Raw genomic sequence first — 16,450 nt, 5'->3', positions numbered from 1 at the left:
ACAGGTATCTGCTCCCCTCCTCCCCCCTAAAAGGTGCCAAATGTGACACCGGGGGGGAGACGGACCGGAAAAGCGGAAGTTCAATTTTTGGGTGGAACTCCGCTTTAATTACTGTATAGATCCATGCATTAGATTCCAGACCGCTATGCCGTCATGTCGCTGATTTTACCAGGACTTTTGTTCACAGGGGAACTTTCAGTGTCGGAGTTTTGTACAGCAGTGACATGGTGTTCGGACTCGCTCCTCTGATGGTGACACAAATCCCGCTGCCACACCTCACATACAAGAGCAAAACAGTGCCTTATCTCTCGCCCGTATGATAATGCGTCCTTTTTGGTCTATCAGCGTGTGACATACAAGGAGCGCATGATAAGATGTACAGTTACGCTGTTGGCCGTGTTTGTTTTTGCTTGACAGATGCGTTATTCCAGATTCTTTTGAAGCTAATCTTTGTTTTGCATTCCTTACAGGCGATCACCTATGTCCAACCATCCCCAAATCAACAGAGTAAATATACAAGGTCAGTCATTGCAACAGTTTTCTTTAACTCTGCGTCTGGGTGTTGTTGTATTTCACCTTTTTATGTGATGGATGTTAAGACTTGTACACAACAGGAAAATTTTGTTTCGTTTAGTTTTCATTCGTAAAATACATCTCATTTCGTTCTGTTATATTCGTTATGTTACGTTAACTCGTTTTGGGATAATTTGTTATTTCTGTAGAGTGTCAATACCGAATCGATTTGTTTTGTATGTATATCGATTCGATATTCATGTATGTCTATATATTCGTGATAAGGGTTCGTAGTTTGGAAAGTCGATTGTTTATTGAATCCATTAACACACACAATGACAATATCTCTTCTCCTCTGCTCAAATACAATACAACACCCTTCTCACTCAGTTCTCAGGAATGCACTTTGCCAGTAATCCAACCTCCAGCACAAAACCAATCAGCTGATTGGACTGTAAGGTTTACACAGGGGCGGCTTCAAAGTCTTCCGACTCTGCCCCATACAGCGCGACTTCAGCACGGCTTGCAAAACGACTTCTGTATAGAAGTCAATGCAAGCCGCTCCGAAGTCGTCCCAAAAGTAGTACAGGAACCTAGCATGGGGAAGATTCATATACAGAGAGATAAACTCGCTGCGCGCCCCGGATAATATAATATAATATGGGAAGGTTCCCCCAGAAAGGGGTTTTTTAGCAGCGAAGTACAGAAGTATCACAAAATTCGAAAAAGGATATTTGAATTGATAAAAGTTTATTGACATATAATATACCATGAGGTTAAAATATGATATGAGCAAAACATGGGGGATACCCATGAGGTGCAAATATTACAACATAAAAATATACATAGCATTACACAGCAAACATGTCAAATAGGACAAATCTTGACGCGTTTCGACCCTTTTTTGTGATACTTCTGTACTTCGCTGCTAAAAAAAACCCTTTCTGGGGGAACCTTCCCATATTATATTGTAGTACAGGAACCTTTTTCTAAGTCGGAGCAGCTTGAGTCGCTCCTGTTAGAACGGTTCCATTGCAATGCATGGAGCGCGACTTGTCAGGCGGCCAAGTCTGAGTTGACCTTATGTTTCATTAGACCTTTAACGAATGGCGTCAAATTCATTCGTTATTTTCGCTATAAATTAGTTTGGCTACAATCAAATCAAATTTTCGTATTAGTTGAAATTCGTTATTTTTTTTCTTCGGACATTCGGATACATCCGAATGTCTGAAAGATGCAAAATTCGGCAGAATTTCGATTTGTTACAAAAATGCTTGCACATGTCTAATGGATGTATAAAACTGTAAGCTGGTATTTAAAGGGGAACTCAAGGATAAGCAAATATTGTCTAAGTACAGTACAAGAGTCATGTGTATTCTTGAATCTCAGTGTGCTTTGTGTATTTCTTCCAGATCTGTGCAGTAATCCAGTGTGAGACTTTTCCTTCCTGTAATAAAAGACCGCTCACTATGGCCCTCTCTCATTGTGCAGGGGGACTGGTCTGGTCTCCGCCTCCTCCTTTAGTCTTCTGTAGGCAGCCTGTAGTGGTCCATTGGTCGTCACCCCTTGGTCCATTGTTTTAGTCCTGTGGCAGTCTTTCAATAAACCTGTTGGGCGGGTGTTGGTGGGCAGCAAATATTTCTCACTTGGTCTACATGTTCCTGGTTGCGAGCTGGAGCTAGCACCCAGCCCTTCCTTTTTGGTGGATATTACTTACCTGGAGCAGCGATCTGTCTCAGTTCTCCTGTCCGAAAGAAGCCGGCCATTTGTCTAGCTTCTGTCGGACAGGCGTGCTGAAAAACCAGCAGCCGACCGGCTCCTGATTAGCTCTCTCAGCCAATGGCAGAGAACGCTTATCGGAGTGTTCTGGTGAAGGGGGGAGGGGCGTCCTCCTGTCAGAATACAACAGCTCAGTGGGGGAGAAAGCTGTCAGGGTTGGCAACCGCCAGTAAATTTACTGACGTTTGTAAAAATCAATGATTTTTTTTTTACAACTTGCCAGCAAATATCAGGGGCCAATAATTTCATTCTGTGTTGACTTTTCAAGTGTAAATAAAGCAAATTACTTTGTTATAGGTATTGTCAGTGTTTCCATATCATGTTTACACTGTTCAAACATTCACTGTGTTAGTTTTCAATAGGAAAACTCACATTTGTTGCCAGCGGTTTAGACATTAATGGCTGTGTGTTGAGTTATTTTGAGGGGACAGCAAATTTACACTGTTATACAAGCTGTACACTCACTACTTTACATTGTAGCAAAGTGTCATTTCTTCAGTGTTGTCACATGAAAAGATAGAAGAAAATATTTACAAAAATGTGAGGGGTGTACTCACTTTTGTGAGATACTGTATATGTGACAAATTACTTAAAGGATATGATTTGATTATCCTATTTTTTTTAAGTTCTCTTGATAAGATATATAAACCTTATGTTAGGTGCTATAGTGGTTATTATATTTGCCTGCCCAAGTGGCAGGGTGGGCGGGTGTAGTCCTGATTGACCCCTCCGCAGGTTCTGCAATGTTGGACTGAAGTAAGGCCAATATGTTTGGCCTCTTTTTAGAATATAGCCAAATATCTATCACTATATGGGACTCCTCATGGTTAACCACTTTGGCGCAGTTCCTACTTACGAGCTTTCTATGGGTTCCTGGCTGAACCCCTCATCCTTCAAATATGTTATTGTCACCATCTTCTTGTTGACTGACGATGATGACAGTGCCATTCTGCACTCTCTTTTGTTACATTTATAATGTTTTCTATTGTTATTTGAAAAATTAATAAAAAGATTGAAACATAAATTCTCACTAGTTACACATAACTTATAAAATGCATACGCACATGTAAGCGTCACCTGTCACTCTTTGCTGACGCACATCCACCCTCATCCATAACAGACATACAAAAAACATACAAATATGTGTCCTTGGGCCATGACTTGCCAGAAGTGAAGCAATTTGCTCATGCTTAGGTATGTCACTTTGCAGCCTCTATTGACCATAAGTGAAACTCTCAGCTATTCACAAAACTTGGAAGAATTTAGGACCAACTCTAGCCAAAATGTTTTGTTTCATCTTGGCAAGAGAGGGGGCAGGATAGAACCTCTGTTGGGTTTTTAGTGCTGTCTTTGACTCTATCCAAGTTTGATGTGATTGTAGCCGTATTAGTGAAACTGTGACAGAGAAAATTGAGTACTGTGCGTGATACTTTTTTTATTTGCACTAACATACAATTTTTCAGGACAAGCTTTCGGGGTACGTCCCCTTCTTCAAGGTCCAAGCAGTACTCTATCCAAAAGATTGCATCATGTCTCCTGTCAGGACTGGGATTGATGGGGAATCTCCCCAATAGGAATACAAACAAAAACAAACTTTTAGTAGTGTGGGAGGGTTAGAACAGACATCAGCACCCCTTATGCTGGCACCTGCTGCCATTGGCTGTAATTGACAGCTAATCAGGCTGTCGGTTACAAAACCTGGTCCACCCACCTCCCTGACGTCACTAAAAGCCCGATAGTAGCTGAGGACTTCAAAAGAAGTCCATAAGCACACCTGCAGCAGTCCTCTGTGTTCCTAAAGGCGCAGGCAGTAGTGTATTTAGGTTTTGTGCTGCCCTAGGCCTGACTAAACTCGTGTACCCCCGAATTTAAATATGACCCACCCCTTCCTGTCAAGGCCACACCCCTTGTTGTTTAAGACCTGCCCTGAAATTTTCGAGTGGGGACACTAGTTCTGGGGGCCTGGGGGGGGGGATGGATTCCCTTAATTTGCATAGATTTCCTCTCACTTCCTGTTTGGCTATGGGTCAGGAAGTGAATGGAAATCTCTGCAATGGGACAGGGATGGTAAAAAATAAACTGACAGGGGTTATAACCCTCCCTTACTCTATCCAAAATGAAAAGTGTTGCCTATAGTTCTACTTTAAGCACAAATTATAATTTTATGGAGAGGACTAAGAAGATCTAACCATGCCAATGGTGCAGCAGAAAACACATATCCCAGTGAGGAAGGTTTGTGGTCCAGGATGAAAGGACAGTCAAAATTAGATGGTCGACCACGCCCCCTAAAACGTCACAGTCCCAGCATGCCCAGGGACTGTGACATCATATGGGGGCGGGGTCTCCGCCTATATAAGTCACAACGCAGCCCTCAGAGACCAGTCCAGCCGGAGAGAGCGTCGTGTCAACATCTGGGGGAAGAGAAGAGAAGAGAACACAAGAAGCCAAGAAGCCAAGAAGTCCGGACCTCCGCTGGCAATAGAGCTACCTGAAGACAGCGGAGGGGCCGGCCGAAGACCTGGGACACCGGGAGAAGAGGCCGGAGAGCGGAGAAGAACCAACCGGACGCCGGGAGAAGATGAACCAGAGGGACCCCCGAAGACGGAAGAAGACCCCCCCGGAGCTGTTTAATAAATTATTTTAAAAACCTGTGTTGTGTTTTATTATTGACACTTTTTACCTAGGTGAATGGGTAGGGGTACCATGTACCCCATACTCATTCACATAGGGTGGGGGGGCCGGGATCTGGGGGCCCTCTTATTATAGGGGGCTCCCGGATTCCGATAAGCCCCCCGCCCGCAGACCCCGACAACCAACGGCCAGGGTTGTCGGGAAGAGGCCCTTGTCCTCATCAACATGGGGACAAGGTGCTTTGTGGTGGGGGGGGCACCGCAAGGCGCCCCCTCCCCCAAAGAACCCCCCCATGTTGAGGGCATGCGGCCTGGTACGGTTCAGGAGGGGGGGGCGCTCGCTCGTCCCCACCCCCTTTCCTGACCGGCCGGGCTGCGTGCTCGGATCGGGGTCTGGTATGGATTTTGGGGGGACCCCCACGCCGGTTTTTCGGCGTAGGGGGTTCCCCTTAAAGTTCCATACCAGACCTAAGGGCCTGGGATGCCCCCCGCGCTCGCCGCAATGGGAAAATTAGTTTTTCCTATTGCAGCGAGCGCGAGATGCAGTAACCTGCTCCTCCGTCGTATCTGGTCCTTCGGACTAGCATACAGACGAACGGGCTTTCCGTCAGGAACTGAATCCGGCGGAGGTACGACGTAAAGATTTGAAGCAGGCTTCAAATCTAAAGTACGTCGGATTTCCACCCGAAACGGTCCGTCGGAAGTCCGATGGAGACCACACACGGTCGGATTGTCCGCCGGACTTGGTCCTGCGGCGTCCGTCGGACTTTTGCAGGTGAAAAGTCCGACCGTGTGTACGCGGCATAAGATGTGAAGGTGCAGGAATTGGAGCTCATCCGAGGTCTGAAGGTGTAGGAAATGGGTCTAATGGAAGGTTTGTTGGTGTACAAATTTGAGCTGTTCTGAGGTGTGAAGGTACAGGAACTGATCTGAGACCTGAACGTGCAGGAATTGGGTCTGATCCGTGATCTAAAGGTGCAGGATTTGGGTCTGATCTGAAGCCTGAAGGTGCAGGAATTGAAGCTGACCTGAAGTCAAACAATGCTTGAATTGAGGCTGACCTGAGGTCTGAAGGTGTGGGAATTGGGTCTGATCTGTGATCTAAAAGTGCAGGTATTGGGGCTGATCTGAGGTCTGAAGGTACGGGAATTGGGTCTGATCCAGTGGCGGCTATTGTTGTTTGAAAAATTACTAAAAAGATTGAGACATAAATTCTCACTAGTTACACATAGCTTATAAAATGCATACCCATGTAAATGTCACCTGTCACTCTTTGCTGACGCACATTCACCCTCATCCATACCAGACATACAAAAAACATACAAATATGTGTCCTTGGGCCATGACTTGCCAGAAGTGAAGCAATTTGCTCATGCTTAGGTATGTCACTTTGCAGCCTCTATTGACCATAAGTGAAACTCTCAGCTATTCACATAACTTGGAAGAATTTAGGACCAATTCTAGCCAAAATGTTTTGTTTCATCTTGGCAAGAAAAACATGGGGACAAGGTGCTTTGGGGTCAGACCCCAAAGTACCCTCCTCATATTGAAGGCATGTGGCCTGGTATGGTTCAGGGGGTGGGGGGCGCTCTCTTGTCCCCCCCCTCCTTTCCTGCGGCCTGCCAGGTTGCGTGCTTGGATAAGGGTCTGGTATGGATTCTGGGGGGGACTCCTACGCCATTTTTTAAAAAAAATTGGCACAGAGTTGCACTCCAGACCTGAAGGGCCTGGTATGGATTTTTGGGGGACCCCCATGCAATTTTTTTTTTTTTTGGTTCAGGGTTCCCCTTAATATTCATACCAGACCCAAAGGGCATGGTAATGGACTGGGGGGGGGCAACCCATGCTCTTTTTTTCAATTAGTTTTATCTATATTGCCGAGACTCGACAATTCATTACAGCCGCAATCAGTTTCAAATGACAATTTTTCCTTTAGAAATGTCATTTTGCTGCGGTACTGTTCTAAGCACGGGAAAAATGTGCTACTTTACAGGCATACTATAGACACCCCCCCAGCACGATATTTAAAGGAATATTTCATTTTTATTGTTTCACTTTAAGCATTAAGTAAATCACTGTTCCCAAAAAAACTGACGTTTTTAAAAAAAAAAATTGCATTGATACATGTCCCCTAGGGCAGGACCCAGGTCCCCTTTTTATGACAATAACTTGCATATAAGCCTTTAAAATGCCTTTAAAATGAGCACTTTTGATTTTTCATGTTAGCGTCCTATAGAGTTTAACAGTGTTCCGGCTGCTTTTGAATTTGGCCCGAGCACCGCATATTGTTCGGTGTTCGCAGAACATCCGAACATCCAAATTTAGGCCCGAACTTATGCTCGGGCCGAACTGTTCGCCCATCCCTATCCAGAACTGGAAAAGTTTTATTAAATGGTAAAGACTGGTGTTGCTGACCGCCCCTAGTTTCCTGCCTTTTGCAATTGATCTGTTGAAGTTGCACTGTGGCACTGACCTCCCCAGAACTGATTTTTCACCAGCCAGTGCCGCCATCTTGGATATGGGAGCCAGCTCTTACCTCCTGAAGTCTCACAGTCAGCTACCAACCGCACATACATGAGGAATGGCAACGCTAGGAGACTGGTGCTGCAGCCTCCAAAGGCAAAGCAGGGATCTGTGACAACACATTGTGGTTTATTTACTAAAGCAAATCCCCTTTGCACTACAAGTGCACTGCAAGTGCACTTGGAAGTGCAGTCGCTGTAGACATGAGGGGGGCCATGCAAGGAAAATAAAAAAAAGCATTTTTACTTGTACATGATTGGATTATAAAATCAGCAGAGCCTCCGCTCTTTTCAGATCTTCCCCTCAGATCTAAAGCGACTGCACTTCCAAGTGCACTTGTAGTGCAAAGTGGATTTGCCTTTAGTAAATACACCCCATTGTTATTTCAGAGCGCGAATAAAATGCACAATTTCTCAATACACAATGCACAGCCCTGGCTGTGTTTTATAGAGAATATTTTTAATCACTTGCCCTCCAGGCCAATTCTGGCATTCCTCACATACATGTACAAATCTGCATTTTTTTTGCTGGGAAATGATTTACAACCCACAGATATTATATATTTTTAAGCAGAGGCCCCTCCTCCGCCCCCCCTCGCTGTCTTCTGGGAGACACACATGTCCCAGAAGACAGCAGGGACCAGTGAGGATACGCTTGCGCAGTAGGGAACCAGGCTGTGAAACCACAAGGCTTCACTTCCTGATTCCCTAACTGAAGATGGCGGCGCCTCCACCCGGGAGCCGAGGGACAGATCGGCTTCGGGTGAGGACATCGTGGGCACCCTGGACAGGTAAGTGTCCATATTTTAAAAGTCAGCAGCTTCAGTATTTGTAGCTGCTGACTTTAAAAAAAAAAATTGGGGCGGAACCCCGCTTTAAGGAATCACTATAATGGGTTCATAATGTGAGCTTTAACATTTTTAACCAGAGGGCTGTGTGAAGTCTGATTCCTCATTTGAAATCAGGGGCTGCGTGAAGATTGAGATGGCGTTGTAAAACCTGCACTCATATAAAATCAGAAGGTTGCATGATATCTAAATCCCTTACATGAAATCAGAGGGTTGTGTGAAGTCTAAGCCCTATTAAAAAAAGGGGGTGTGTGAAGTCACTTGTCAGATAACTTTGTGAAATCTGAACCCTCATATGAAATCAGAAGGTTGCATGACATCTAAATCCCTTGAACCAGAGGGCTGTGTGCTGTCTGAGCCCTTATATTAAATCATCCAATACTGAAATGGACTGGTTCTTAGGGAAGGTACTGCCACAAACTCACATTCAGTGCTGTGACTATGGCAGGCGGCACAGCCTATATCACCCAGTCCGTCGTCTCAGGATGGCTGACTTCAGGTAAGGGCTCAGACCCTACAAAGCCCCCAGTTCTCCTATGGAAGCCACAGTACCTTTTTATTGAAGAACCCTTTATAAAGTTTCTCTTATATCCCATCATACCCTTGGCTACCCACTTTGTCATTTCACTACAACAATTCCGATGTAAACATAATTTCTTATTTTCCAGTCTTGTCTCCAGGACTGGAGTACATCCTATCACTCACATGATTGCCAATAATGGCCGGCTTATCCCAGCCAAGTGTTCCCAGTAATGTCACTTTCTGCTCTTTGATAACGGAGCACAGGCAACGAGAAGCCGGGTGTTTCACGATTAGATTAATATATAAATACGGCCCGCCTGCCTTGTGTCTATCATAGCACAGCTATGAAGACTGACATATTCTCCTGCGCTATGGGGAATGAGCTCCACAGCGCCCCCCTCTGTCCCTGAAGTCCTATTCATTATATTTTCCTGGGTCCCCTGCCAACCCCCCCCCCCCCCACCCTGCGGCAGTAACATACGTTTCCTCATTTTATTTCCAACAATGTTCACTCCGTGTTCTGGAATTACCAATTAATTACTGACTTCTCTTCTTTCCTTGTTCTTCGATACAAAGAGCTTTTAATTATGAGCCAAAGATAATGAATTATTAATAGAACTCTGGGCTCTAGAAACCGATGTTGACATTGCGATGTGTGATGGGACACAACCGGCTTTCAACAAAGTGAACAACGATGGAAAAAGATGCTCACAACAACGTCAGCATCACAGAGCTTGATTTTCCTTCAAACCAAACTTTGGATTTTTTTTTTTTTTTGCCCCATGAGCCTAAAAAAAAAAAAAAAAAAAAAAAAAGCAATTAGCTCAAGCTCTGGGGCTGCCCCCTGCAAACATTCTTTTTCACCACTAGATGTCCTCAGTTTCATGGGTTGAATGACACCCAGTGTCATTCAACCAAAAAAAGACTGAGAGCATACTGTGAGTGCAGGACCTAGGACAGTGATGGAGAACCTTGGCACCCCAGACGTTTTGGAACTACATTTCCCATAATGCTCATGGACTCTGCAGTCTAGTGGAGCATCATGGGAAATGTAGTTTGAAAACATCTGGAGTGCCAAGGTTCGCCATCACTGACCTAGGACATGCACCTTACGTCCTGGAGCCCTTCACCAATGAGCCCACGCGTCTAGCTGCTCTCACCTGCTGTCAGTTTGACAGCCGAGACCCAGATCTGTGTAGCAGGGCTTGCGAATAGCAGCACCGATCAGCAGAAACGGGTGTTGCTGCTCAGGATGTAAACAAACGCTCATACACTGTAAGCCCCGGTTCAAACTGCCGCGACTTGTCATGCAACTTGAGAGTTCAAAGTTCACGCCCCATTAACAGCAAATTTAGGCTGAAATCGCACTGGACCGCAGCAAAAGTAGTGCATGCATTACTTTACAAAATGCAGAGGAACGGGATCCAGGGCAGGCAAACGCACTGTGTTTGCGACCAGCGTTTGCGTTGTCGTTACCATTGACACTTGCTGCAGATCACAACTGCAGTGCGTTTTGAAAGTTTTTTCGGGAAACATGCGCTTCGACAATCTTCTTTGCAATTCCCATACATATTTACATATTGTATGTTTTGTAATTGGCGATTTGCCGGCTCTGTTGCTTATGGTTTAAAGACAATAAAGCTTTTGTAAAAGAAAAAAAACTGGAAGAGATTGTACAGGAATTGTATGGTCAGAGTACACTGTGTATGGCTAGCTTTACACTGGGTTCAGGTTTTCATAAGGTCCACAACTAAGCGTAGCAGTAACGTGCGTTTCTGCTTCACTCAAAAATCGCAACATAACACATTACGAGCGTTTGGGTGCCAATATTTCTTAAAGTGGTAGTAAAGTCCCATTTTGCACTTGTACATACAGGTAAGCCTATAAGGCGGCTTACCTGTAGGCACAGTGACTATCTCCTACATTTGTTTAGGAGATATTCATATGGGATGCAGCCAGTGATGTCACTGGTGTGGCTGGACCTCCTGTGTGCATGTGTGAGAGTGACTTCATCGCGGCCCTAGCCCAGAAGGAAGAGCCGGTGAAGATAGAATCCCTGTCGGCTGTGACAGTGCACCGCTGGAGGGCTTCATTCTAGGGTAAGTATTTCATAATGTGCTAGTATGAGATGCATACTAGCACATTATAATATTGCCTTGCAGGTGGCCTTTATTTTTTCCTTTAGGCTCTGTTTCCACTACTGTGAGTTGTTGTGCGACTTGACACATGTGAAGTCGCATAACAAGTCAAAACCCATGTATTTCAATGGCCCCCATTCTAATTGGTGCGACTCAAGTCGCAGCGACTCCAAAAAAGGTTCTTGCACTACCTTGTTCCTACTTCGGTGCGACTTGTTCTCACATGGCTTTCACCGGTTGCATGACACTGCAACACAATTCGCATAGCAAAGTCGCAGTGTAAATCGCGCAACTTTGGGGACGCAATAGTGGAAACATAGCCTTAGACTTTACTACCGCTTTAATGACACCCCAAAAGATTTAAAAACAATAGGGATTTTGTCGGATGAAAAACACTTTCATCCGACATGTCAAATCGCATGCCAAATCGCAGCCTATTGCCGGCAACGGCACCGTCCCAATCGGTGCGACGCTGACTTTACGGCGCCGCACCGATTTCCAAAAGTAGTTCCTGCACTACTTATGGCGTCTTCGGGGGCAATTTCAATAGACATCTGTGCATGGACCCGCACAGATGTCTTTCAAAACGCCCCCGAACTCGCACTGAAATGCGTGTTTGAAATCGTGCGAGTTCAGCTGAACGATTTCAAACCCGCGTTCAGTGTGAACGTACCCTCAAACCTCCTAATTGGTAGACTTCGTTGTCCAAAGGGGACTCTCCCAATAGCAGTTTTTTTGGGGGGTTTTTTTGCATTAATAATCATGTGTCAGCGAGAGGGTGGAGCCTGTCAGGAATGCCTTTATCATTCACACGTTCTGAAGCATGACAGTTCTAACGCTGGCCGCAATTAACCTTTACCCTGATCACTTGTATTGGATTGTTTGGGCAGCACAAAGCTCTGAGTGTTGTCAGAGGATCTGTGACGTCACCAGATCACAAGCTCAGCGTGTTTACCCTGCTGGTGGCAGTCCCCGAGCAAGCCGGTGACGTCTGCAGGAAAGAGCACACCAACACTGAGAACTCACTTGGCATTAGAACGCTTTCATTTGTCTCTCATTTAAAAAAAGTAAAAAAAAAACTTTCAATTTCCAGAGCTGGGAAAATTGGAAAACAAAATGATTATGACGTGAATATCTTTTTTTTTTAATATATAAATATAAATTTAAATAATTTTAGGCCTCGATCACATGAGTGTAAAGAACAGGAGATTACTTTCCAAATGCTTGCTTGTTCTTTACATGAACAGTGAATGGTCTAGTATGGTGGTCCTCAACCAACAGGCCATGACTCACTGCCAGGCTGCGGCCTTCCTCCACTTGGCCTACAGGTCCCCTAAACTCCCGCAGTGCCTCCTGGCTACCATGGAGCCCCCCAACCTCCCATAGTGGCCCGCAGTGCCACCAGCACCTCAAGAGCCTTCAGTAACCACAGTGCCCACCAGACTTCCATATTGTCTCCTGGCTACCATGGAGCCACCCAACCTCCCATAGTGGCCCGCAGTGCCCCCAGCACCTCAAGAGCCTTCAGTAACCACAGTGCCCACCAGCCTTCCATATTGTCTCCTGGATACCATGGAGCCACCCAACCTGCCATAGTGACCTGCAGTGCCCCCAACACCTCAAGAGCCTTCAGTAACCACAGTGCCCACCAGCCTTGCACATTGTCTCCTGGCTGACATGGAGCCACCCAACCTCCCATAGTGGCCCGCAGTGCCCCCGGCCCCCTCAAGAGCCCTCAGTAACCACAGTGCCCGCCAACCCCCCACAGTGTCTCCCGGCTACCATGGAGCCACCCAACCTCCCACAGTGCCCCCCCGCATTGCAAGAGCCCTCAGTACCCACAGTGCCCCTCAACCTCTCAACCCCAATGACCACAATATCCCCAGCCCTGCAAGAGCCCTCAGTAACCACAGTGCCTGCCAACCTTCCACAGTGTCTCCTGGCTACCATGGAGCCATCTAACCTCCAATAGTGGCCAGCAGTGCCCCTCAATCTTTCACAATGCCCCTAACCCTCCAAGAGCCCTCAATGACCACAGTGCCCACCAACCTACCACAGTGCCCCCAGCCCCCTAAGAGTCCTCAGGCTCCTTTCGCGCTTGTGAGATGACAAAGTCGTGCTTTGACTTTGAAGAGACTTTTGGTGTGACTTTGATCTGACTTTACATTCTCTGGACCAAAGTCGCATCAAAAGTCAGACCAAAGTAGTGCAGGAACCTTTTCTGAAGTCGCAGCGACTTCTGTAGTGTCTGTAGGAATGGCTCTCATAGACATACATTGATTTCACATGTCCTGTGACTTGGAGGTCTCACAAGTCGGATCCCAAGTCTCACAAGTGCAAATGAAGCCTTAATCTCCATAGTGCTCAACAACCTTCCACAGTGCCTCCCAGCTACCATGGTGCCACCCAACCTCTCATAGTGGCCCACAGTGCCTCTCAACTCCTCACAGTGCCCCCACCCCCCAAGAGCCCTCAATGACCACAATGCCCACCAACCTCTCACAGTTACCCCAGCCCCTTCAGTGCCCCCTAGCTTCCTGCAAAGCCTCCTGACACCCATAGTACCCTCAACAGTACCATCCAGTCTTCTGCAGAGACCTCCAGCCCCCTTCAGAGACCCCAGCCCCCACAGAAACATCATTCCCTACAGGGCCACCAGGCCTGCTACAGAGTCCCCTAACCCACCTCCAGAACCCCCATCCCCGGCAGCGACACCCAGCTCCATACATTTTACTAACTCTAACTAAACCAAATAGTTACTAGTATTTACCTGCCTCCTCCTGCGATTTCCCCAGTCACGACGCTATGTGTTCTCCGATGGTCAGAAACCAACACCTCCATTTTCTTTAAAGTCCAGAATGGTGCATACACAAGATAAGGCACATGACATCATTGGTGGACCAGCAGAGGAGAAGAAAGAAGCTGGCCATCATGACATCCTTGGTGTACCAGCAGAGGAGAAGGAAGAAGCTGGCCATCATGACATCACTGGTGGACCAGCAGAGGAAAAGGAAGAAGCTGGCCATCATGACATCATTGGTGGACCAGCAGAGGAGAAGGAAGAAGCTGGCCATCATGACATCATTGGTGGACCAGCAGAGGAGAAGAAAGAAGCTGGCCATCATGACATCACTGGTGGACCAGCAGAGGAGAAGGAAGAAGCTGGCCATCATGACATCACTGGTGGACCAGCAGAGGAGAAGGAAGAAGCTGGCCATCATGACATCACTGGTGGACCAGCAGAGGAGAAGGAAGAAGCTGGCCATCATGACATCATGCTCTGTTCCACATTACCCCGCTGGGGAAAATTATTTTCCTCCAGACGTTGCAAGATCCCAGGGGGAGAGTCTTTTTTTTATTTTCAAACAGATGATTGTAAGGGCTCTTTCAAAACCCTGGTGGAGTGTTGTGCCCTCTGAGGAGCGATCCTTGTTTGGATTACTTTTCAAAGGGCATTTCACAGGCTCTGAGTAGCCATTATATTTCCTCCTGGTTTAACCCTATAAAGCCGCACAGTTGCATGCATTGCAGACGGTTGCGGTGCAGCGCCGTTGAACTCAATGGGCAAGTCTGACAAGTGCCACTTGTCAAACTCTGCACCCCGTGATGAAAAAGTGCCGTGATCACATGTAAACATCCCCACGCGGCTGTTATTATACAGTTCGGATGGCCAACCTGGGGGTGGTAAAACTGAGACTCACCTGCCCGTTTTTACCACCCTCCAACCGCTTGCCTGAAAGAGACCTCATGCCGTACGGAGAATGCACGAGATGGGGCGGATGATGTCCTGCGTCTCATCTCAAACATGTAGAACTTTACACTAATTTGTAACTAAATAAAAAAAAAAACTTTACATTTCCAGAGCTGGGAAATTTGGAAAACAAAACGATTATGACGTGAATATCTTTTTTTTTTTTTGCACGATTTTCTAGTTAGGACTCAGGATCTCCCTGGAAGGCACTGGTGGTGTAGCCTTCCCAGGGTGCAGCTGTGGGGTCCAGGCTGTGTCATGAAGTCGTGCACAAACCTGCCCCATAGAACACTCTCTGTCTATCATATAGAAGCTTCCATCCACTGACATGACTGCCTGCTCTGCCCTTTGCTAGTACAACTGTCACTGGTGTATACACACAAACACCCAACAACGATGGCATTCTGAAAGGTCACCTCACTGATCTGTGACACGCTGACATGACATTTCCTTACAATTCCTCCCTTTTGTCACAAGCTCAGATTAAAACAACGCGCATCGGCAGGGTCTTCATTCTCCGTGTTCATGTCTTATATATTGTAAAAAAAAAATACATAAAAGGGAGAATTCCTCTGTATGAAAATACTTCGATTTCTCTTTCTGTCAATGAGAGCAGACTGGGCGGGCCATGTTGGGATTTGTAGTACTACAGAGCCTGCAGGGCTGGAGATTGCATGAACCCGCTTGTATTACACCTCTAATGCCGTGTGCACACGGGCAGACTTTTCGACCGGACTGGACGAATCCGTCGGACAATCCGATCGTGTGTGGGCTTCATCGGACCTGCAGCGGACTTTTCGGTCGAAAATCAGACGGACTTTGGATTTGGAACATGTTTCAAATCTTTCAGACGGACTTGAATCCGGTCGAAAAATCCGCTCGTCTGTATGCTAGTCCAACAGACGAAAACCGACACTAGGGCAGCTATTGGCTACTGGCTATCAACTTCCTTATTTTAGTCCGGTCGTACGTCATCACGTACGAATCCGTCGGACTTTGCTGTGATCGTGTGTAGGCAAGTCCATTCGTTCAAAAGTCTGTCGAAAGTCCGTCGGATCCTTTGATACCGAAAAGTCCGCCCGTGTGTACACGGCATAAGTAACTACCTCCTGATCATAGGAAGTACATACTGATCAGCTCCATCTAGTGGCCATACTGCGGTAGCTTCTTGATTGACTCGATTCTTTATGAATGAATAATATTCAACGTTGGGAAAAAAAAAAAAACAGCTTTTAACCCTTTTTTGACCAGCAGCAGGGGTTAAAAGCGTCCTGCTAGCGGCCGAAAAGCGCCGCAAAAACTATGGTAAAGCGCCGCTAAAAAAAGGCGACGCCCCCAATGCCCCAGTGTGAAAGTAGCCTTATGCAGGCCATACATGGGTCGATTTCCTAACTAATTTACTTTTGAAAATCAGAAATTTTGTGCGTTTTGTGATCCGATGGTGCCACCATTGATTTTGAAATTCGATCAAGCAAGCCTTCAGTTTCACCTCATGTTCCTACAAAGAAGTTTTCGTGGCCGAGAATCTTCTTTTTTACTTTCTGGGAATTCTTATTTCTTGTGCTCATGCGTATTTCTTTTTCGATTATATTTCTCGCACGATTCTGCCATCATTTATTAGAAAATCGTTCACTTTTCAAAAAATTTCCAACATGTCCGATCACTCACACTCAATAGCAGCGTGAAAATCGGCCGTTGCTGCAGCCCACTAATGGTGCGAAATTCAAACGAAAATTCTTAGTTACAG

At 46.2% G+C, this 16,450-nt stretch overlaps 1 protein-coding gene across 3 annotated transcripts in view; it reads left to right on the top strand.

Moving 5' to 3' along the window:
* PDE4B (phosphodiesterase 4B) overlaps window positions 1-16,450 on the top strand; it is a 552,181-nt gene that overhangs the window by 408,859 nt on the left and 126,872 nt on the right. For all 3 annotated transcript variants that reach the window (XM_073593787.1, XM_073593789.1, XM_073593790.1), the window contains one exon: window positions 471-520. In XM_073593787.1, coding sequence (XP_073449888.1) covers window positions 471-520 — 50 coding nt within the window. The remainder of the gene's footprint in view (window positions 1-470; window positions 521-16,450) is intronic.

This window comes from Aquarana catesbeiana, linkage group LG07 (genome assembly GCF_042186555.1).
Source record: "Aquarana catesbeiana isolate 2022-GZ linkage group LG07, ASM4218655v1, whole genome shotgun sequence".
In the NCBI taxonomy this organism is placed as follows: Eukaryota; Metazoa; Chordata; class Amphibia; order Anura; family Ranidae; genus Aquarana; species Aquarana catesbeiana.
The sequence above is the reverse complement of the archived record's forward strand: the minus strand, read 5'-3'. Positions and strand labels throughout refer to the sequence as shown.